This window comes from Enoplosus armatus, chromosome 18 (genome assembly GCF_043641665.1).
Source record: "Enoplosus armatus isolate fEnoArm2 chromosome 18, fEnoArm2.hap1, whole genome shotgun sequence".
Classification (NCBI taxonomy): domain Eukaryota; kingdom Metazoa; phylum Chordata; class Actinopteri; order Centrarchiformes; family Enoplosidae; genus Enoplosus; species Enoplosus armatus.
Window position 1 is genome coordinate 5701107 of NC_092197.1, and position 21988 is coordinate 5723094.

Here is a 21988-nt window from a genome sequence, read left to right on the forward strand (position 1 = left end):
TTACAGTGCAGGTAAGAAAATGTTAGAAAATGCATTTCTTTATTATAATTTCCAGAGCCCAGGAGGACATATTTATATCGCTTGTTCTGTCTGGCCAACAGTCCAGAAAGATATTCAGTATAACTATAATATGTGACAAAAAAAGCAGCAAATCCTCACATTTGAGAAGCTGGAACCGCAGAATGTTTAGCATGTTTGCTTGAAAAATGACTGAAATGATGAATCTGGTAGCAATATAGATGCTGATTAATTTTCTGTCGATCAACTAATTGATTTATTGACTGACTGTTATCAGACATTGCTTGTCGAGCCCAGTATTGCCCTGTCAGGTTCAGTCATACTAATTGGAGGACAGGTGTGGCAGATGCATTACAATGTATTCTAACTTTTCAACACCCAAAATGGTACAAAATGTAGCCCAAATTGTCACTAGCTGCCCTACTTTTCCAGACCAATCATATAAAAGTAGCCCAATTGCTCCGAAAACTGGCCAATCTGGCATCATCGCTCACATAGTGCACTGCATATTTTACACCAGAACCTCACATATACTGGAAAGAGTTATATTTTATTGTCATTCATATCTTCAACATTTTGTTTCCAGTAGCAGATTTTCTCAGTGACTAGTAACAGGATGTAACAAGATGCATGAAACAGGAGATTATAAATTCCTCAGGCTGAGCGCCGTCACCGCTCAAACTCTGAATGAGAACAAATGGTACAACCAGGATGAGAAATCCCCGGTATCAGGTCACGCTCATTTTTCTGTGTAACCCTTTGGGCTATTTGTCTTCCATCGATCCCAAACACTCCTTTCTCTCTTTTTTTCATTACTACTTCCTCCTCCTCCTGTTCCTCCTCTCCTTACTCCCAGTGCAATGAACATGGACCGGTTTGAGAAAGGCCCCAGGGAGATCCTCAACGCGGAGATTCAGAAGGTGAGAGGAACACCAGAGCATCTGCCCGCACGTAATGAAATGTAGCACCGGCCCCATTTCATGCCAGGCCTGATCAGCAGCACCTAAACTGTATAATATCCTCAGGCTGTGTCATCTCTACCTGGAGAGCTTGTCAGTGTGAATGATAAGTGTTATGATTCCTTCCTCAGGATCTGCTGGTGTTGGAGGAACAGGAGGTATGGGATGATACTGCTTTCACCGTACAGTGTAGCTCATTCATTGATTGTTTTTTTGTAGAGATCTGGCATTTGTGTTCAAGGTTAGAGACTACTTCTTTTATACCCTTTTGTTTGGTTTCCTTTTGTTTAGCTTTCACCTTCACGTACTCACATATGATAACAGATACCCACTTGTTTAATTCTTGATTTGGTAAAAGTCTCCGCCATACTGTTGAAAAAGAATATATGATAGTGTCTTATATCTTGCAGGGAAAAAGTATTAAATATATCTCCAACTACAGTTGTGCTTTGTAATATTATGCCATCTTTATTCATTTTCATGTTCTCCTCATGTAATTGCACAGTAAATGCATGCTATTAATCCTGTCTTCCTGTTGGGTAATTACTCTGTAAAGACTGATAATTAGCACTTCTGAATACCTTTTGTGTATCTTTTGTGTCATATTTTACATTCTCTATGTACATTTCTTACAATAGAAGCACTGTATGTCAATAGAAAGTAATATTGTATGCACAAATTGTAAATTATTTCATCATTTGAACCTATGAACTATGATTTTGTAGGGTTCTGTCAACTTTAAATTTGGCGTTCTGTATGCCAAAGACGGACAGCTCACAGATGACGAGATGTTTAGCAATGGTAAATCCCTCTATACTCAATTTTTTTGTCCAAACCTATTAAAGGGATTATTTGACATTTGGGAAAATACGCTTATTTGCTTTTTTGCCAAATGTTAGATGAGAAGATCACTTTCATTTTCATGTCAATATGAAGCTGGAGGCAGCAGCCAGTTAGTTTAGCTTAGCATCAAGACTGGAAATAGCCTGGCTCAGGCTAATTGTTTCCAGTGGTGCTAAAGCTAAGCTAAGTGACTGCTGGTGTTAGCTTCATATTTAGTGTACAAACATGAGAGTGGTATCAATCTTGTCAACTAACTCATGGCAAGAAAGCGAATAAAAGTGTATTTACCAAAATATCAAACTATCCCAATATCAAAACAGGATGTACTGCTAAAGAAGATATCTGCGAAGTCAAACGTCCTGTGTTTGTTTCAGAGACGGGGAGTGAGAGCTTCGATAAGTTTCTCAGTCTGCTGGGTGATTCCATTACGCTGCAGGGATGGGCAGGTTACCGCGGAGGGCTAGACACCAAGAGTAAGAGAGCTCACATCTGCTTACATTACATCAGCATCATTTCAAAGTAAAGGCCTTTGAATATCTCAGTGTTTCTCTTTGTCTTGTGTTTGCAGATGACACTACAGGAATTAAGTCCATCTACACAGTGTATCAGGGCCATGAGCTCATGTTCCATGTGTCCACCATGTTACCCTATTCTAAAGAGAACAAACAGCAGGTGGGTGTCTCTATGTGTAGTTTTTTTCATGTTGTATAGTTTTTATTTGTAACAACACTAAAGGGATGTCAGTGTCCGTCTGTCCACAATCTATGGCCCAGAATGGAATATCTCAACTGCTGGATGGATTGACATGAAATTTGACACTACTGAAAACTGACTTCCTGTTGCACCACCAACAGGTTAAAGTTTTCACTTATGTAGTGAAATAGCTTGACATCTACGAGATGCATTGGCACAACATTTTGTACAGACGTTCATAGTCCCTAGAGGATGAATCCTATAGATCTTGGTGATCGCCTGACCACCACAAGGTTTTGAGTGAAATGTCAACTATCAGATTGATTGCCATGAAGTTTGGTACAGACATTCATTTTCGCCTGAGGATGAATTTTAATAGCTTTGAATAACCAAATTTAAATTTTAATCCAATACTTTGGTTGATCACTAAATACCTGCAAAACTAATTAAAATCTCATCAGCCTCAGCTGTACTTTTGTGTCAATTACAAAACGTTAGCATGCGAACACCCTAAACAAAGATGGTGAACATGGTAAACATTATACATGCTAAACATTGGCATGTTTGCATTGACACTGTGAGCATGTTAGTATGCTGACTTTTGCATGTAGCTTAAAGTACTGTTGTGCTTAAGTGTAGCATCACAGAGCCGCTAGCGTGGCTGCAGACTTTTGGTATTGTTTAGTGTTGACTCATCCAGAAAACAACTTCATAGCCAGGAGCCTCATGTTGAATCAGACTTGCAACACTTGAGATAAATATTTCTCTACTCTCCTTTTCTTGTCACCCTCTCTGTCTCTTCCTGTACCTTTTTCATACTTTCTTTCACCTTCACCTCCTACCACCAACCCAAAGATTGGACCCCTCTTGCCCTGCTATACACTGGTGTTGGAGAAATTGCAGAAACTTTAATTGCACATCAGTCCGAGGTCTTCATCTCTCTGTCATTTTGCAGAGAAAAGACCCCACTTCAACAGTGCACTGATTGGAAGCCAGTACAATGGCAGCCAGCTTGGCAAAATGTGCTCACTTTTGGAAGAGAAGGAGAAGAAAGGATGTTATTTCTTTACTGTAGCGCTCCATTCTGTAATGCCAGTATTAGTGAGTATGATTTAAAAGGGCTGGTGCTTAGCAGATTTGATACATAATAAAAAAAAAAAAACATTCAGGCAGTCATTAATAAGGACCAGTCTGTGCTCATATCACATGTCAGTGTGACTGCCGGTCTGTCACTGGTCTCCCATCCACCCGAGTGACAAGAGCTGCAGTCATAGGAAAGAATCTGATTGTATTTCATACCTGAGCACAGAGTCATTCTGCAATGTAAAGACAGCTCAGCTTAATTGGTGAAGTTGTTCATTTCACCCCACGGAAGTGTTAGATGTAAAAACAAAAAAAAAGGTATGCGCTGGTTAAAATAAAAAGGATTTATCCTCTTTCGAGCATGATTGTGCAGAAGTAATTGCATAGCAATCTGTCTCTTAGATAATATACTAGCTTGTGTGCAAAGTTCACATTTTGGTCTGATTTCAGTCCTGGAAGAAAGCTCACAGTGTCCAAAATAGTAATGTTTCATCCTCTAGGGAGAATGAATATGCTCATTAAATTTCATGGCAAACCATGTATATATGTATATATGTTTTTTTTTATGTTTGTATAAATATATATTATTTATATTATTATATAAGTGGATATTATGACTGGTGGTGGCACTAGAAGAGATATCAAGTTTTCCATGAACCAAAGAGTTTGATTTGGTGTTGCAAGCCAAGATGTTGTAGTTGTAGTTGGAATAAAAATACAAATAAAAAGAGAAAATATTTGAAACAGGGAGAGGATTAAAAAAACAAAGAAGAAGTGAAATAGAGATGGCAAAACAAGCAGGTGAGACAGGAGTTAGTGCAGTAAATGTGCTCGATGCTGCTGACTGAAGTTTTGAGAACAAAGAGTTGAAATTATCACCCCTTCTGAAAGTGTTTATGGTGTTGAGAGATTGGAAAATGTTTGCTGTTAGAATGACACCCTCTTCCACACACACTATGTCCTTATCGTTGCAGCCTTACTCAGTACCTCATCAATAGAGTGATGTGGACTAATTAACTTTAAAGATGCTCTAATTAATATTTGTGTGTTAATAGTGGATGAAATGACTTCATGTAATGTGTAATGCTCATAATAAGAGTTATATTATATAACTGTATAGTTCCCCATCAGCTCTAGCGAACATTTTAGCGTTTGTGATCAAAGATACTCGATAACAGAAGATGACGCATTTCAAGCTGCTCCAATGGTATGAAATGGTATACACTTCCTGTCTCCTAAGTGGGCGTGGTCGCCTCCCCGCCTCCTTATTTTGCCGCTCGTTTTCATCTGTCTAATAATACCCCCCCCCTCCAAAAACAGTTACATAATAATGATAATAGTATTGTTAAGCAAAGAAACACACATTTCATTTCAGTTTTAACTTTTATTTCACCGACAGTTCAGCACCAACGGAGACAAGAGATATCTGTGTTGCCAGATCTCGCGAGAATCACAGGAATCACAGGGTACAGAGGTTAAGTTGCCTGTTTTTCCTCACCCTGTGTCTCTTCGGTCTGTCCTCTCTGGCAGGTGGAGAGAAAGAGACACATTGGAAATGACATTGTTACCATAGTTTTCCAGGAAGGGGATGACGCATCGTCGTCCTTCAAACCGTCTATGATCCGATCGCACTTCACCCGTATCCTTCACATGGACAATGGCTGACTGTCAGAGAAATTAAGTGGTAATCGGCGACATGAGCCATGTTCAGAGGAGCTTTTCAAACGGACATTGTGTCTCCTGTATAATCAGTGTTTCCTTTACTTCACTTCCAGATATTTTTGCATTAGTTAGGTATAATAGCCAGAATGACAGTTACAGGTGAGTGCTTTGATTAATCTAGACGGTGTAGCAACTGCTTTTGGCTTTCCCCACCCAACAAACTGACTTTAATTCTGACTTCTAGGTCCTCTTGATTGTTTCTGATGTCTTTGATTAAAAAGAGTCATTGACTTAACTTTACCATTCTGTGTGATGTGCTCTGCACCCATTGTAAGAGTAAAAGAGATGTTGTATATCTGCTCTTTGTCCCAGGTTGAAGATATTCTCAGAGGAGAGCGTTCCACTGTTCGGACCCCCTCTCCCGTCTCCGCCTGTATTTACTGATCACCAAGAATTCAGGGACTTTTTATTAGTCAAATGTAAGTGAAAGAAAAATGCATCAGAATAAGGCCTATGAATATGCATCAACACTGTTTTCTGTTTTTCTAATCTGATCTTGCTTCATCTCCTGCAGTAATCAATGGAGAGAAAGCCACACTGGAGACGCCAACGTTTGCCCAGAAGCGCCAGCGGACCCTTGACATGTTGATCCGCTCGCTCTACCAAGACCTCATGCCTGACCTGTACAAGGTACAGCTGCGTTGCTGACCACCAGTCGAGTATAGAGCCTGCTTTTGTCCATTCTTGGATGGATGTGCTTTTTGGCCATCCAAGTTGTCCCCCCTGTCTCCTCCTTGTCACTTCAGTCACTGGCAGCGACTGTAGCCACTGCTGAGTTGTGTTCTGCTGTATTCCACTGCAGCCCTCTGCATACTGCACCACACTGGACGACTGGATACTACTGCAATGCTGACTTTCTGAGCAGGGACTTTCTCAGCAGGGCTCTCTCTCATCACGTCACTTTTGTTCTTGTTTCTCTTTTTTTTTCTTTTCCTTTCACTGTTGCTCCTAACACGACGTGTTTCACTGCTGCTGTTCTCACCCCCTGCCAGGGTCAGTCTCTAAGACCCCTTTCTGCTTTCTGTTTCCCTCTGTGTGTGTGTGTGTGTGTGTGTGTGTGTGTGTGTGTGTGTGTGTGTGCCACATTTGGGTGTTGGTGTGCCACGTTTAGGTTCCTTTTTCTCCTCAGAACATGTTAAACCGGCGGTCCTTCAGCGACGTGCTGCCTGAGTCTCCAAAGTCGGCACGCAAGAAGGAGGAGGCACGGCAGGCCGAATTTGTCAGAATAGGGCAGGTAACAAAGTAACACGCATGCACACACACACACACAAACAAAGAATCACCAACCAACCAGAGCTCTGCAGTCAGAAGGCAGAAACATCCACATGTACACACACATACACACAAACACATCTGATCCAATAAGAAACCTAGCACATGTAAACACAGGTGTTGATTATTGGTATCATTGAGCATAGTTTAAGCACCTTTCTGTCTTCAAACAATATTCACGTGCACGAAGGTACACTGGAACAGTTTTTAGTCGCTGTAATTATTCCTGCGACTCCAATGTTAGTCCTGGTTTTGTGCAAAAAATGCACTCTGAAGTTCAACTGGAGCTCATACATTTTGTCCCACATCACTTAACATGGGAATCGCTTCAGGAAGGGATCTCTTGATTGTCAATGTGGACAGGAGGAATGATTACAGCAAGCAAAAACTATTTCAGTGTTCATATGGACACCTGACTATTGTTTTAAGACAGACTTTCAGACTCTGAGAGATCTGTGACAGATCTGAGATATGTTCAAGCAGACTGGCACCAAAGCATTTAAAAAGTTAGTAAAGGTATTGTATTATAACCCCGCTTAAAATCAATTTTAGTTGCTTTTACCTGATGTTTTCTGATAAATTATTGTTGTTTGTACTCTGATAAAGTCATTTAAGAGCTGTAAGTCCTGACAGACAGCCGAGCGAACTGGACACTGGCTTTCAGGAGGGTCAGGATGGAACAGTAATATAAGAACAGGTCTCTGAGCCACAGTCCAGAAGTCATTACCGGGCTGATGTAATCATCATTACACCTCTGTTAAGGGTGCTGACGTAACTGTAATTATACATGAACAACGTCTGAAAAGAGTGTGTAGAGAATGTGGATGAACCTACACGACCTATGGCATTACAGAAGTAATTAGTTTGAGGTTGTTTGTGAGTTAATGGATCTCTCTGGACAAATGCCTGTTGTGATGTGATATACCTGACGATGTTTCAGAGTGTCTTAAACTTAACTAAATTTAGTTTTGATTTTGTACTAAAGCCCCGTGGAAAATGTGTCTGAATAAAGTCTTGTAGGGCAGACAAATATAAAACAAGTACAATGAATCAGAAATTGCTCTTAATACCTTTACCCTCACAAACCAAAAGCCCAATAAGTGTTTTCAGCTGAGATATCCAAAATCTAAATGTTCCTATTTATTTATAACCCTGAGACAAAGCCTCTCTCAAAGTTTAATACAAATCACATCAGAGTTTTGACAGGTACCAGACGTATAGACTGCCCTCCTCCTACACAGCTACACTGGATACCTACCTCACTATACAAGCTGATATCAGTATTGTACTGACTGCGTTACCAGATTTTTTTAGCATACAGCCTGCAAGCAAAGCTGCTGTGTTCATGTTTTATTCTATATTGAAAATAAACACTTAGCAGGTATTTGCCAACACAGCCAGACACTGAAACAGACTGCTGGAAGTCTAAAATAATTACTTCTAAAGATGTTTATGCTACCAAAGTAATTCTGTCTCTCTTGTTTCCTTTGTTTGTTGTCTTCATTTGTTAACCTTTGTTCCTCTTCGTGTTACTGTTTTTCTACCTCGTTTGTCTTGTTTCTGTCGCTCTCTGCTCATAAACACAAAGCCGAGGCATCAACACATTGTGCTGTAAAGCATGAACACTAAGGAAGGTAGACGTGTCGAGTCATTGATTATCCAGTTTTGTAGAGACAGGGCATTTGTCCTCAACTAAAGACAGACTCTCTGTATGTTCTTTCCCTGAGAGATGCTCATTATACACAATGATTTCATGTTGTCATGGATGCATGACAGGTCAGAATATGTGTTATTTTTATGAATATTTTCCCACGGATGGCAAAGTACACTGCACAGCCAAGCCATTGTGCTGTTGCCTCGTATTGATTCCATTATCTCCAGATTGCCTGTTTATGCAGATATGTAAATAGAAATGCCTGACTGTGCAGCTTGGAGTGGAAATTGTCAGTGTGATCAGATGGTTGCTGCTTGAGCATTTGCGCAAACTGTATTCTATTTGAAATTTAAAGCAATTACACCTTTTATTTAATGTATTATGACACGTTTTTTTACTGTCGCCAGTCTGCTTGTCCAGATCCTTTCCACCTCGGTGAGCTGTCGCCACAGTTCTCAGTGACTAAACAAGCATGGAAACAAGGAAACTACAATGGCAGGCTAGTTAAATATTAGTGATGGAATACATGGTGCATAATTCAGCAAGCTCAGACCAGTGCTGTCCTTCTTGTGATGCATTTATATGCATGATTTACATGCAGTACACACTCTTTTATCCCATGCAGGTCTTATTCAGACATTGATTAAATATCAAGCACATTATTTTTTTTTCAGAAGAAGATTTTCTATACTTTTACTAGTTAAGTAGGATATTGAAGGCAGTATTTTTACATTGTTGTGTTGGTGATCTGAGTACGTCTTCCAGCACTGCAAGCCAAGCATACAGAACTGACAGACGTCTCTGCTGTGTGTCATATCTGATGCCATTTCATCTTTAGGCTCTGAAGCTGAAGACCATTGTGAGAGGAGATGCTCCAACCAGCCTCGTTACCACAGGCCTGTGCAGAAAAGAGGTGAGAGCATAAAATCTTCATTTTAACAAGTCGTTTAATCTCTGACTGAAGCCAAAAATGTTATTGTTGTTGAAAAAAAACTAGAACCTGACTGATACTGTTTTTTGAGGCTAAAACGTGACGTGAAGATATGAACTGAGCAGACTTGTCTGATGTACAAACATATGTCTTTGGCGTCTCTGTACTGCAACTTCTTGTTATGTATTGGCCGCCAACATATATGCCAACACTGATATATCTGCAATAAGCTAATATTGGCTGATATATTGGCTTGGCTGATTGACAGGTCAGGTTCTAGTATCCGGTATTATTATGTCCTTTCTTTTCTGATCATTTCCTTTATTAGAGCAGCAATCTGCCTCATCCTGCCTTTTTTTAACATGATAATTCTTTCAGAAAAATGCACGTGGAGCATGTGGATTTTATTTGACTTTAAAAAATTTTGCAGTTTGTACATGACTTGCCAACCTTAATTATTATCATGTAAAAAAAAAGTAATGTTTTGCCAAAGCACATGGGTATTAATTCCAATATGTGTGTCTGTGTGTTTGTATGTGCATGTGTGCTGCAGCCATGGGAGTCCCAGTCGTTCTGCAGCACATTTCCCTATGAGATTGTGTGCGCTGACTCCTGGGGTCAGTCTCTGCTGGTTGCCACCGACTCGGCGGGGGTCATGCTGCTGGATGGTGAGGTCATCCCTAATCGATATCTCCCTCTGTCCTCTAAAATAAAGCCACCCATCCATATCCATTCAATACTGCGCTCAGCAGAATGCCAAGGCCAACAGCTAACATGATGATGATAATGATGTTGTCCACGTTTCAGGCCCTGATCCGGCTTTGCCCAACGCCGGTGAGTGCCACACAAACCGATACCCCTGTTTCTTGCTCAGAGGATTTCTTTCTAGAAATATTTCAACCTCAGTCATGACACATTTTTCAGACTTTTACTCGTATTTTTATTGCGATGCATGTGTTGTGTTTCAGAGACGCAGTCTCTGCCCCAAGTGCAGGTGTTTGACAAAACCATGGTGGTGAAGCAGATGCACGTTCTCGAGCCTCAGGACCTGCTTATCACCAGGGCTGACAAAGGTAGGCTTAGACCATAATAAGAAGAATACTGCTTAACACTACTCATTCATCCTTTTTTTTTTTAACAGCAGAACAGTATTTACAGCACATCTCCTTTCTCATTATTACCATTCCCCTCTCTTATTTCACCTTTGTCATCTCTCTCTCTATGTTGTTGAGTACATACTTACCCTTTCCACCTCCATCGGCCCGGAGAACACATTGATCTCTCGCTGTGATCTAAGGAAGCTGACCTATAGAGAACCAATCCCTGTCGAGGCTGTGTGTGTGTGTGTGCTTATCCTGCAGGACTGGATTGACTGTGAGAGTGCAGTGGGCTATAAAGGGCTGACAGATATGCAGACAGACACAGATAAAATGAAACATGCAGACCTACAAGCATAAAAAAACACAAATACAAGAAGTCGCTGTATACTAACAAACAGCTGTTGGATTCGTCTCATGTTTGCTTCAACCAGAAGAGCATGTAATTAATTAACTTGCAGATGATTAGTAACCCTAATATTGACAAACGGGGTTGACTCGGTTTTGATAGTGATTATGTGATGGCAGCGCAAACATTTGTCACGACTGCGTGTGGGCTTTGATGAAGCTTCTGAGAGCACGAGCCTTAAGAAGCGTCCTAGTAATCCTCCCACGGTACGACACCATTGTCTGGTCGTGGGAGGATGCTAAAAGAGAGATGGCAAATTAAGAGTAACCTTCGTGCAAAACAGAAGTGGCTTTTGTTTTGTTTCCAGGGAAGGACGCTCGGCTCTATGTGTTCAGACTCGGAACGCTCAAGAGAGGCCTGGAGGAGAGGCAGCTCGTCAGAAACAAGTGTGACAGCCGGGAGAACAAACTGGAGAAAACTAAAGGTACGACACAGGGCATGCAAGAATATACAAGAAAATCTGGTATTTATCTTGTTTTTGTATTGTTGACTTTTTCTTGAAATTAGCAAATCCATCCAAGAGAAGTTTGGGAAATCACTCAGACCATCAAACCATCCACATTTCTTTCTTTGCTTTTGTTTGTTATCTGTGAAACACATCTAATGTAAAGGTGCTTCACAAAATGATTTATATTTGATGAGAAAAATAACATTAAATCAGCCAAAAGCAGGATATTGTGACCTTTATGAACGTTCTTTTTACAAACACGCAACCTTTGACCTCCTGCTGGTGTCATGCCAGCTGTCTGTGGTGGAATCATTGATCTGCCGGAACAACACCTACAGCACAGCATGTCCAATATATTCTGTCTCTCTATCTGCCCCCTCCCCCTCCTCCTCCACTTTGTCCCAGGCTGTCATTTGTACTCTATCAACACCCATCACGGCTCAGAGCTGAGGATAGTAGCAGCCATCAGGAACAAACTCCTCCTCATCACCAGGAAACATCCACGTTTCGAAGGCTTCAGCGCCGTCGCCACGGGGCCAGACTCACCAGTGGAGGAGTTTCAGTACATACGGGTACAAAAAGCTCCACATGAATTAATAAAAAAAAAAGTGGGGTGGCGGGGCACGGAGGGAGACACGTTAGGCAAAGATACAGCATGAGGTGAAAGAGACAGGTGCATGCAGGTGTTTTGAAAACAACAGGAAGTTTGTTTTTGTGTTTTGCCCTCTGATTTGGCCTGTTTACCAACATGGTCAACAGTTGGAGCTGCAACACACAGCTCATGGAGGCAACTGTCTGTACATCCAATGGGTACCTTGCAAAAAGGAACCGCTAATAGTTCATTCTGCATTCTTTTAATGGTGCCAATTACTGACTGTGTATACCCTCTGTGATCCATAGCAATATCCCCAGAAGTATTATGGGAACTGTAGTTCCAAAACATGATTATTAGAGCATGATTATCTACCAAATAGTTAGACAAAGAAAAATATAGTGTAATAATAAGAGTGAATGTCCCATCGACATGGTCTGATGTGGAGAATATTATACACAGACAAATTTATAAGTCTGTTAAAGTAATTAAACCAAACCATGTGTGTGAGCTCTGAGGTTATCGTGTACCATCCACCCATCAGGAGATCTGTCTGTGTGACCCGCCGGTGGTGATGGCGCTGGTGGACGGGCCGACGGGAGAAAACGACAATATGATCTGCGTTGCCTACAAGCATCAGTTTGACCTGATCAATGAGAGCACTGGAGATGCCTACCGGCTACATCATGTAGACGCCAACAGGGTGAGGCACACAGGCACGCACATAGACATTTTCCACCTGGTGGTTTTCTCCCTTTCTTTTAAATTCGCTTTCAGAGCTGAGACCTTCAGTTGGCCCAGTTGGTCACTTTATTTACCTGCTGATTACCAGGCTGCTTGGGTGAATCAACACATTTTCATTCACAGCCACCAGCTGGGGAGGAGAGGGAGGAGAAATGAATGAGTAGGCTGGAGGATGAACAGCTGTTCTAATAAACCATCTTATTTCTCCTTTGAAAGAGTAACCAAAATAAGTAACAAACTGTAGTGGAAATATATCTGTTATGTTGCCGGGTGGTTACCCAGTGCCTTGACGGTATGTGACATGGCAATATTTGTTAAAAACAGTCTCTCATATCTGACCTTTGGATCTTGTTGAAATGATTCCCCTAAACTGACTTGTCTCTGCCTGCAGGTAAATTTTGTAGCAGCCATTGATGTGTATGAAGACGGGGAGGCAGGTCTGCTGTTGTGTTACAACTGTGAGTCTCCCTTTAACTCTGAACTTTTCAGATATTATTTGATTCAAGTCTCTGTCTCTGCTGTCAAAGCTGAGCCTTAATGTTTTTCCTCTGCCACTGCACCTTTCTGGAATAAAAATCATAGCACAGACCGCTTCAGAATATTAAGAGCCAGAGATGAATTATGAAAATGTAGCTGTCTAGTTTAGCTTTTGTCTGTTTTTTTATGTCTGGATAATAAGACAAATAGCTCTCACATTTATCTGAGTTACAATAAAATGCTGCTCTCACTCCTTGTTCATAACACAGACACAAAAAGAAACACAGTAAACAGAAGAAAGTAAATCATTTAATTTGAAAGTTGAACCTGTTTCCTGCGTCTCTTACAGATATTTGTTACTATAAGAAAGTTTGTCCGTTTAACGGCTCCACACCGATGATCCAGTCCAACACCTCCGACTTCCACTTCAGCTGGAACCAGATGCCCAATGCTATTGGTAGGTTGCCACAGCAACAACGCTTGGACCCCACCCTGCCCATGCTGCTGGCCTGGCCGGAGCTTGCTGTCGCCATGGAAACACCATGTGTAGCCACAAGCATCCAATTGGCCTATGTGATTATTTGTGTGCGCGTTTGTGAATGTTATTATTAAAGCAGGAGGTGATAAAAAAGCAAACCTGTAACCCTGACCCTGTTGATAACAACGTCCTGCTGCTCTGGGTTGCTGTGCATCCTATAATGTGCCCTCCATTTACACACACACTCAGACACACACACACACACACTAAAACAAGCAATAACAAAACATAGTAATAAAACAAATATGCTGAAACATATTGGAGAGGCTCAATTTGAAAGCAACTGTTTGGCTACTCGAATCAATATTATTATATTAACAATTAACCTGATAAATATGTGTAATTTGAAAGGTGTCTCTCATTAGCTCAATAGCTTATTAATCCACTGTACGCCACCTGCCTACAGACAAATTTAGCAACTTGCTGGTGAACATAGTGGAGCATTTAGCAGCTAAGGAGCCAGATATTTCCCTCAGGAGTTAGTGGAGACCAAGCAGAGCTAAAAGGAGGGTGAATATTGGAAACACAACTCCACTCCTGAACGCTAATGTGTCTGCTGGATGTGTAGATAGGAAAATGTTTGCTAACATGTCCACCATATGAACATTATAAGGTTATAATGTCAATGTTGTGTTTAAAGCTTGTTGCGCTGCCCCCAAGTGGTCAAGAAAGTTTTGATATTTGAGTCTACAAATGTAACAATAGATTGGACAGAACCATCTCTCCCATATTCAGTCTCAGTAGTTTCACCCAGTCCAATCAACCAAGGCGTATTGTTAAACCAGCTCTGTGCAGTCAGATGGTTTGTTTGAGGATTTTACAGAATTTTATTTTACTTGTCGGCACTGTCCTCCATGCTGTGCCGCAGTTTGCTCTCACCTTTGTTGTACATTTCACATCAAACAGAGGAGAGAGGAAGCGTCTAGAGCCCCTTGGAGAGACGCTCAGCCGGATTTCTGTCTCTCTCATTTTTCTGCATATATTATCGGCTAATGATGGCATTTCAAAATGCCATTCTGGGTGAAACTATCAAATGTCTTGTATTGTGGGAGTTGGGCAGTTGAGCAAATTTTAAAACGTTTAGGTTGTTGTCCAGTCAAACTTGGTGAAATCTTCATCATTTGCTGCTGGTTTTATGTTGTCTTTGCAGTTTGTGCATTTCCTTACATCCTGGCCTTCACAACGGACTCCATAGAGATCCGACTGGTGGTCAATGGCAACCTTGTGTACACAGCAGTGGTCCCAGAGCTACAGTTGGCTGCTTCACGGGTCAGTATGATTGTCAGGTCATAACACAGTATCATGTCCGTGCCCTGCTTTTGTCAACAATGTAAACAACTTTGTAAATCATTTATTTCATTTACATGTTATTGTTTTATGTCCAAAACCGGTCAGAGGTTAGGTAATTACGTTGTAGAAATGCACTATAATTCACCATAGCAAGAGCCCTTTAAGCTTGTGAGTGTTTTCAGTGATAGAAGTCCCCACTCTAGAAGTTTGCTGTCTATAGAAGTAGCTGTCTCAGCTCTCTCATTTCAATCAATCTTTATTACCCTGGTGGGAAATATGGCTGGCAATCTGCATGGCTACAAAGCAATAATGCACCCATAATTCATACACATAGATAATTTAAAGCAGACCACAGTGCACCTGGAATAAAACTAATACTTTTTCCTCCTCTGTCCTCATATGATCTCTTTGTTTTTTCCTTTTCTCTCTCCATGTTTCACTCTCTGCCTCTTTCTTCCTTTCTGTCCCCTTTTCCTCTCAATATTTCCCGGCATCTTTACATGTTCGCCGTGTCTCTGCATCTGTCTCTGGATCTCATTTCCTCTGTGTCTTTCTGTTTTTCCACCCACAGTCGGACATCTACTTTGTTTCGTCGGCTCCGGTGAGCTCAGCCTCCAACTGCAGTTCGAGAGACACCAGTTCCCAGAGTTCCCCGCAGACGCCCACCGGCTACGAGATGCCCGTGTTCCCTTCGCCGCTCGGTGATGGTAAGCCCCGCACAGCGAGACCTCCAGAGGATGTTGATATTAGTGCTTCGCTACTAAAGGTTTTCAAATGTCAATGTTGCCTGCAGACCTGTTTGACTTTGGATGCTGCTGTGTAAGCCTAGAGCTCCAGAACCATTTACATAAACGTGTCTCAGCAGAACGCTTCATTGAAGCAACAGCAGTTCTTTCTCTCTCACCGTTGAACCATGTTGTAGTTTTCTAGGGCAAGATATTTAATTGCATTGATCTCTCCCATCATTATTACCTCATCCTTTCTCACTGTATGTTAATTACACAATTTAATCTTATGGCAAATATGAAAAAGTCCTTTTTTTACTTTAACTTATATAACCCTAATGATAGTTAAATATTTTAACTCATTACCTACAAATCTTGTTAACATAATAGCTGACCATTTTCCAAAGATTTCTGATTAATCTCCAGCCAGGCAGCCATTTGCTCCCATTTACAATATGAAAATTAACTTGCTTAACTAACTAATTTTCTGTAAGAATACATATTAATGGCTAAATAAGCAACAATCAAGGTTAGAATTTAGTAAAAAATAAAAAATAAAAAAAAGAAAGAAAAGAAAGCAGAGAAAAAATGGAGATGTAGAAACCTCTCATGTGAAAACTTTGGCAGAAAAGTTTGTGTTCATGCAGAACCACACTGCTCAGAGTAAGAAGTTATTCAGGACGGTGAATGTGGGATTGACTCAAAATAAACCACAGTAGCCGTTGTTGATTATAATGACCGAACATGTCACCCAGCATAACGGTGTGGCTCATTGATGTGTCAATAGTTTTAGTTTAGTTTAGTTTTAGGGACAACAATGGAAGACTGTGGCACAGAGGAATAAGCCATATCAGGCTTTGGTTATGCAGGCAATACTTTATGTTACGTTAGTTGGATCAATTCATTATTGGTTTTGGTCTTTTCATGAGATTTGTTCATAATAAGAAAAATATAGAATTTCACCAGACTCATCCTTTCAAAGGATTGCTGTTGGGCAGGCAACTCTCAGATTTTGGAGCATCCTCGAACACACCAGTTTTCAAAACAGTGATCCATATAATTCAACTTTAATGCTTTAATGATAACATGACAAAAAACAAGACAACAAAATGTCTATTGTGATCGATTACTTGTCTCTTGATTTTCATACAATATTTAAATGAATGGACACCTATGGTTGCAACATGAACAAAAAAATGAACAATATGGAAAACAGTTGTTAATGGCAGTAAATGTAATGTAATTTGTGGTTAAAGGGCTAAAACATTCAAAAGCATCGTTATGATCCTTTAAATTCTTACAAACCACAAATTACAAAAAAAGGAACAGACTAATCACCGACATACCTCCCACCACCACCACCACCACCACCACCACCATTCAAGGGACACAATAAGTGTCCTCAGAGGCAGAGAATGCTTTCAAGGATGATTGAGGATCAATACAAGCCCCTCCCTCCCACCTTCCAGCCCACTTTCACTCCCTCCATCTTTCATTGTGTATTTGACCATTCAGAGTCCCCCCTCCCCACACAGCTGACCTCTTTCAGATTGATACAACTGTCTGAAAATGGGGCATATTTGTGATGCACAGCTGTCGTTAATGTTGTTAATGACATACAGGTTTGTCATTCAGCGTGAGCTAACAGGCTGATGGATCAAGGCAATGGCAACTTCTCATTGTTCATTAGACTTTCTAGCTGTCAAAAGGGTCACAAAGTCCTCCTCAGATGCGTCCATGTAGTTCTGGCGGCTGCGGTGGAGGACGAGGCTTGAGGAAAACAATTATTAAAATGTCCTGGTTGTGTGGCTCCTGCTGCACCATCAAGGCAGATTTCCTCTGTTTTCCTGAGGGGAGCGGGTCCCATTAAGGCTAACAGGGAGGAAGGTTTGGCCGTCGCTGCTGCAATTAGCCGAGGACGGGCTTTATGCTTTTAGGCTGGTTCGGGTAATCATTTCTCTCGAAGGGATTCTCATTTTCTTTCCTGTTTTAGCTGCTTATACATATTATTCTGCATCACTGGGAGTCGTACACCACAACAGAGAACCTACTGTTTGTTTGTGTGTGTGTGTGTGTGTGTGTGTGCCTAAATGTATGTTACTGTGTGTGTTCAGTTTGTGTAACCCTCTTCTTCATCCCTGGTTCAGATTCTATACGGATCCCCTATGGTACCAAGCTTTCCCTGTACATGTCTAAGGATGCCGAAGGTACTGCAGGATTCTCCCACAACTCGTCCTCAGTTCATGAAAACGCTCATAACGCTGCCCCACTAACATGCACACGCTCCTAGAGTGTATCACCCTGTCTGCTCCAAGGCGGCATGTTGATTTGAACGTTGGTTGAATGTTAAGTGAACATTATGTCTTCCCCATCCCCCCCTTTCTGTCTCAACTAATTAAAGCATTAGTGCGAGGAGAAGAGTGGGGGGGGGTGATATAGTGTAAAGTAAAAAGTGAGGTCGGGGAGATAACGTCGATCAAGGCGGAATGGGGTTTTAAAATTACAGGGGGAAAGAGAGGAGGAGATGCATGAGTGTGAGAGAAAAGGGAGGGGTTGTGTACAAGCAGGAGGTTGGGAGAGAAGGATGGAGAAAAGGGAAAGAGGGAAGGAGAAGACACGTCTGCCGCAGCATGATTTACAGATTGCACTGTCGCCATGGAGACTTTTGTCAGCCCTCTCTTCGATCCAAAGTGGTAGTCCAAACAGCGGTGCCACAATCTGAGGGGCGGGGGGTGTATAGCAGAGGGAGGGGGATGCTGAAGAAGGGGGAGAAAGGTGGAAGGGGTGCTGACAAAAATCCATCCTCTAACTGCCTGTACGCCTGCCGTATCTGCTCCTTGGGGAGGGTTTCATCTGATGTAATCGCATCAGTAATGTGAACAAGATGCTGTTACTGATGTGGCTGCTACCCGCCACCTCCCTCCACTGGCTTAAACACACGCCAAAGACCTGCAGCAAAGCTCTGCTCTCTCTGCTCTGGATAATTTGACTTCAATTAGTGCTGAAAACCCTAATATTTCCATTTAATTAATTAGCCAGTGTGATGGAGTGTGACACTTCCCCTGGTCCAGAAACGCATGAGGAATATATTGATCTCTGTGACTATATATTCCAAATAACTGCATGCTTTTCCCGCATTTTGGTTTATTGCAATTTTTTGCTGTATGACAGCGCAGGTACAGGAGAGAGGATCTCTTAACAACACTAACACAGTGTACCTGTCAAACATCAGCAGTGACCCTCTATTTTTCTCCGTGGCTCTGTACTCACCTCTCACCCGCTGACATTTCAGATGAGACGGTCCTCTTTGTGCAGCCTAGCCTCCACATTAATTCAGTCTCCTCCATGTTACTAACAGCCGTCCTCCATGGAGTAGAGTGTGGCTGCTGAATTGCAATACTGCTCCCTCATGGCACAATTGGGCACTGCAGGTTGGCACACTGCAGCTCGTGCCATTTGTAAAACTCCAAACATTTATTTAATGTGGCCCAAACAGACTTTAAGCGTTTGTAGTCTCTGCTGAATAATGGATGGTCTGCTATAAATGGCTACAGCCAAACAGTTATATTACATTAGCTCTCTGTAGTAAGGATGATTAATTTTAAGATCACACGCTGTTTCAGTAAATAGGACTATTAATCACTTTAGAGTGTATTCATTTGAATATGGAGGTTTGGTTCTGGTGTATCAGCTCGTCAACCTCCAGACTTGACAGTGCGAGGTTGAGTATATAAAGTCACAAAAAAGTAATTTTGCATATTTTAGTTCATACCAATCACATATATGTATCAACATTACAAGTTTTTAGGTTTATTTCTTACATTCTAGGCAGCTGTTGATTACCATTCATATTCCTGTGCTATGAAAATCCACTTGCAGACGCTTGAAACTTGCTTGAGGGTAGTTATCAATCACAATAAACACATGGTCACCTTTATTTTTGTTAAAACTTTGTAAGAAAATGCTGTTGCAAGCAGTGTCTGTTTCAAAAATTGTCTCTATTGGTGCATTCAAGGACTCTTCTTAAATACAGGAAATGAGCACTTCACATTATGCTTTTAACAACATCTACAGAATGTTTGTTTGTTGTTTGTGTTGTGAGTTTGATTTTCCATCGATACAGCACATGAGAGCAATGCTTTAGTCAGACGAATGTTAGAGGGTCCTTGAATGCACCACCAAGAGGGTTTCAAAGGAACAGTTCGACATTTGGGAAATATGCTTATTAGCATTGTTGTCAGGGATTACATGAGAAGAACGATACCACTCTCATGTCTGTCCAGTTAACATGAAGATATTTAAGAAGGCAGCAGGCAGTTAGCTTAGCTTAGCATAAAGAAGCAGGGAGAAACGGGACGGATTTTTTAGATATTTTAACCTTTGGACAGAGTCAGGCTGGCTGTTTCCCCATGCTTCCCATCTTTATGCTATGCTAAGCTAACCTCATGCAGGCTTTAGCTCCATATTTACTGGACAGACATGAGGGTGATATTTATCTCCTCTATCGAACTCCTGGCAAGAAGTCAAATAAGCATAATTCTCTAGTTCAAAAAATAGTCACTATTCCCAATTGCATTACCAACAGTAATACCAAAGTATGACACAATGTTCAGTGGCTGCGTGGAAAGTCTAAAAAGATATGTTATGCTTTAAATACACATGAATTCATGCAGCTAATGAGCTAAAACATGCAAAAACACTTTAGTGCTTCAGGCCAGGAGTTTCATACATTTCTCATTAACTGCCACACATTCCTCTCCCTTTATATCTGTTCCCATCTTTGCTCTCTTTATTTCTTGTTTCATGTCTCCTCTTGTCACCCGCCTCCTTCCTTCTTTCTGACTTTACCCGCTGCTTTTTCCATCCTTCTCTCCCTCTGGGTTTCTTCCTCAACAGGTGAATCAGCATGTAAGCACATGTTCAAGATCCCTCTGTGTAACTTGGTGGGCCGCAGCATTGAAAGACCCCTTAAGTCCCCTCTGGTCAACAAGGTGCTGACGGTGCCGGCCCCCGCCATGGTGACCCCGACTCCCCTCATCTCTGCCACACACTCACTTTCCCTGTCCCGCATGGAGATCAAAGAGATAGCCAGCCGCACACGGAAAGAGCTGCTCGGTAAAATAACACATTTACATTGTTTGAATATATTAAAGACAGCGTTATGTGGAACATGTTGTAAGCTTTCTTAGTCAGGAAGCAGTGGAGCAAAAACGTAGTCCGGTGCATAACACCCCGTAAAACCACAAATTGTTGTTTTTATGCTTTGTCTTTTACAGATTAAACAAATGAGATATAAAGTGTTAATTATTGAGTTTTAGAAGTTCTGGTAGCTGGATTTTGTCACCTTCGGCCAGGCTAGCTGTTTCTATCTCTAAGCTAAGCTAATAATAAGCGTATTTCCCAAATGTTGAACCATTCCTTTAACTCGTGTACATTTTCTGTTACTTCATACCAACGAAGGCTTGACAGAGGAACCAAGTGGGAAGTCAGACAGTGGAACAGTCAAACAGAGGAAGATGAGCAAGAAGAACACTGAGGAAGAGCCCAAAGCACGAGCACTGACGTCAACGAACAGTGACAGGTGACAGTAACAGATTTCAACAGCGGCAGCATTGTACATTTAACAGTTGCATAATGTTGTATGAGCTGGAGTCATATCTATCTGTGCACAACAGGTTAGCCTCAGAGTCTGTTGAAACAGACCTGGACGTCCAGCTGCACTGTTCGTCCAGTTCGGAGGCCGAGCCAGAGAAGGTGGTGCTGCGAGCGGAGAGCCCGCCTCTCGCCAGCGCGTTCGCCCTCTCCACGTCCTTTGAAGAAGACGTCCTGGACCTAAAGTGAAGACAATCCCATCGTGCACTTCTCTGCCCACCCACTCCTGTACTGTCACTATTATTTTATTGTTTTGGTTGGTTTTGCTTTTAATTTGTCGTTTGTTGAATTCCTTTTTTCTTGTTTGTTTATATCCCTGTATCTTGGGTCTCCCCATTCATCGGACAAGATGGGTGCAGTGGGAGTTAGAAGATGTGTCCGTGTGCGTGTTTGTTTTCACGAGCAGTCCCTCAGCCAATGTGTGTTGGGTGTTTGTGTTGCCCCGCAGCAAATAACCCAAAGAGGCGATGAGGTTGTGTAAGATGCCGTGGTTTATTCAGAGTTCTGCAACAGCCTTGAGATAAGAACGGTTTGATCCCAAACCACAAACTGAATGTAAATCTGCGCACCGAGGCACGACAAAAAATCTCGTTCACAATGCCCTCTGAAGTTGGTAGAGCTTAATATGTGTTGTATATTATGTGATTATTTCCAATCCACTTTGAATTGTTGTATGATATGCATATGTATGTGTACATCTGTTTATACATGAAAATGCAGACACAGTGACAGGCGTGTATGCCTGTCATGCCTGTGATGCATATTTATAGATATATTATAAAAATCCATTTTATTCCCATATTTAGTAAAAGTATGATGTTTTATGCTCTCTGCACATATT

At 41.5% G+C, this 21988-nt stretch overlaps 1 protein-coding gene across 1 annotated transcript in view; it reads left to right on the top strand.

Annotated features, from left to right (window-relative positions):
* Nucleotides 1–21938, top strand: part of garnl3 (GTPase activating Rap/RanGAP domain like 3) — a 62555-nt gene extending 40617 nt beyond the window's left edge. The window contains exons 7-31 of the mRNA XM_070924770.1: nt 875–938; nt 1109–1135; nt 1703–1778; nt 2195–2293; nt 2389–2492; nt 5127–5235; nt 5372–5417; nt 5631–5737; nt 5833–5948; nt 6430–6552; nt 9083–9157; nt 9729–9843; nt 9983–10009; nt 10144–10248; nt 10989–11105; nt 11535–11701; nt 12266–12424; nt 12857–12923; nt 13292–13399; nt 14631–14749; nt 15342–15477; nt 17643–17702; nt 20392–20610; nt 20956–21076; nt 21171–21938. Coding sequence (XP_070780871.1) covers nt 875–938; nt 1109–1135; nt 1703–1778; nt 2195–2293; nt 2389–2492; nt 5127–5235; nt 5372–5417; nt 5631–5737; nt 5833–5948; nt 6430–6552; nt 9083–9157; nt 9729–9843; nt 9983–10009; nt 10144–10248; nt 10989–11105; nt 11535–11701; nt 12266–12424; nt 12857–12923; nt 13292–13399; nt 14631–14749; nt 15342–15477; nt 17643–17702; nt 20392–20610; nt 20956–21076; nt 21171–21336 — 2632 coding nt within the window. The 3' untranslated portion in view covers nt 21337–21938. The remainder of the gene's footprint in view (nt 1–874; nt 939–1108; nt 1136–1702; nt 1779–2194; nt 2294–2388; nt 2493–5126; nt 5236–5371; nt 5418–5630; nt 5738–5832; nt 5949–6429; nt 6553–9082; nt 9158–9728; nt 9844–9982; nt 10010–10143; nt 10249–10988; nt 11106–11534; nt 11702–12265; nt 12425–12856; nt 12924–13291; nt 13400–14630; nt 14750–15341; nt 15478–17642; nt 17703–20391; nt 20611–20955; nt 21077–21170) is intronic.
* Nucleotides 21939–21988: the final 50 nt, after the last annotated feature.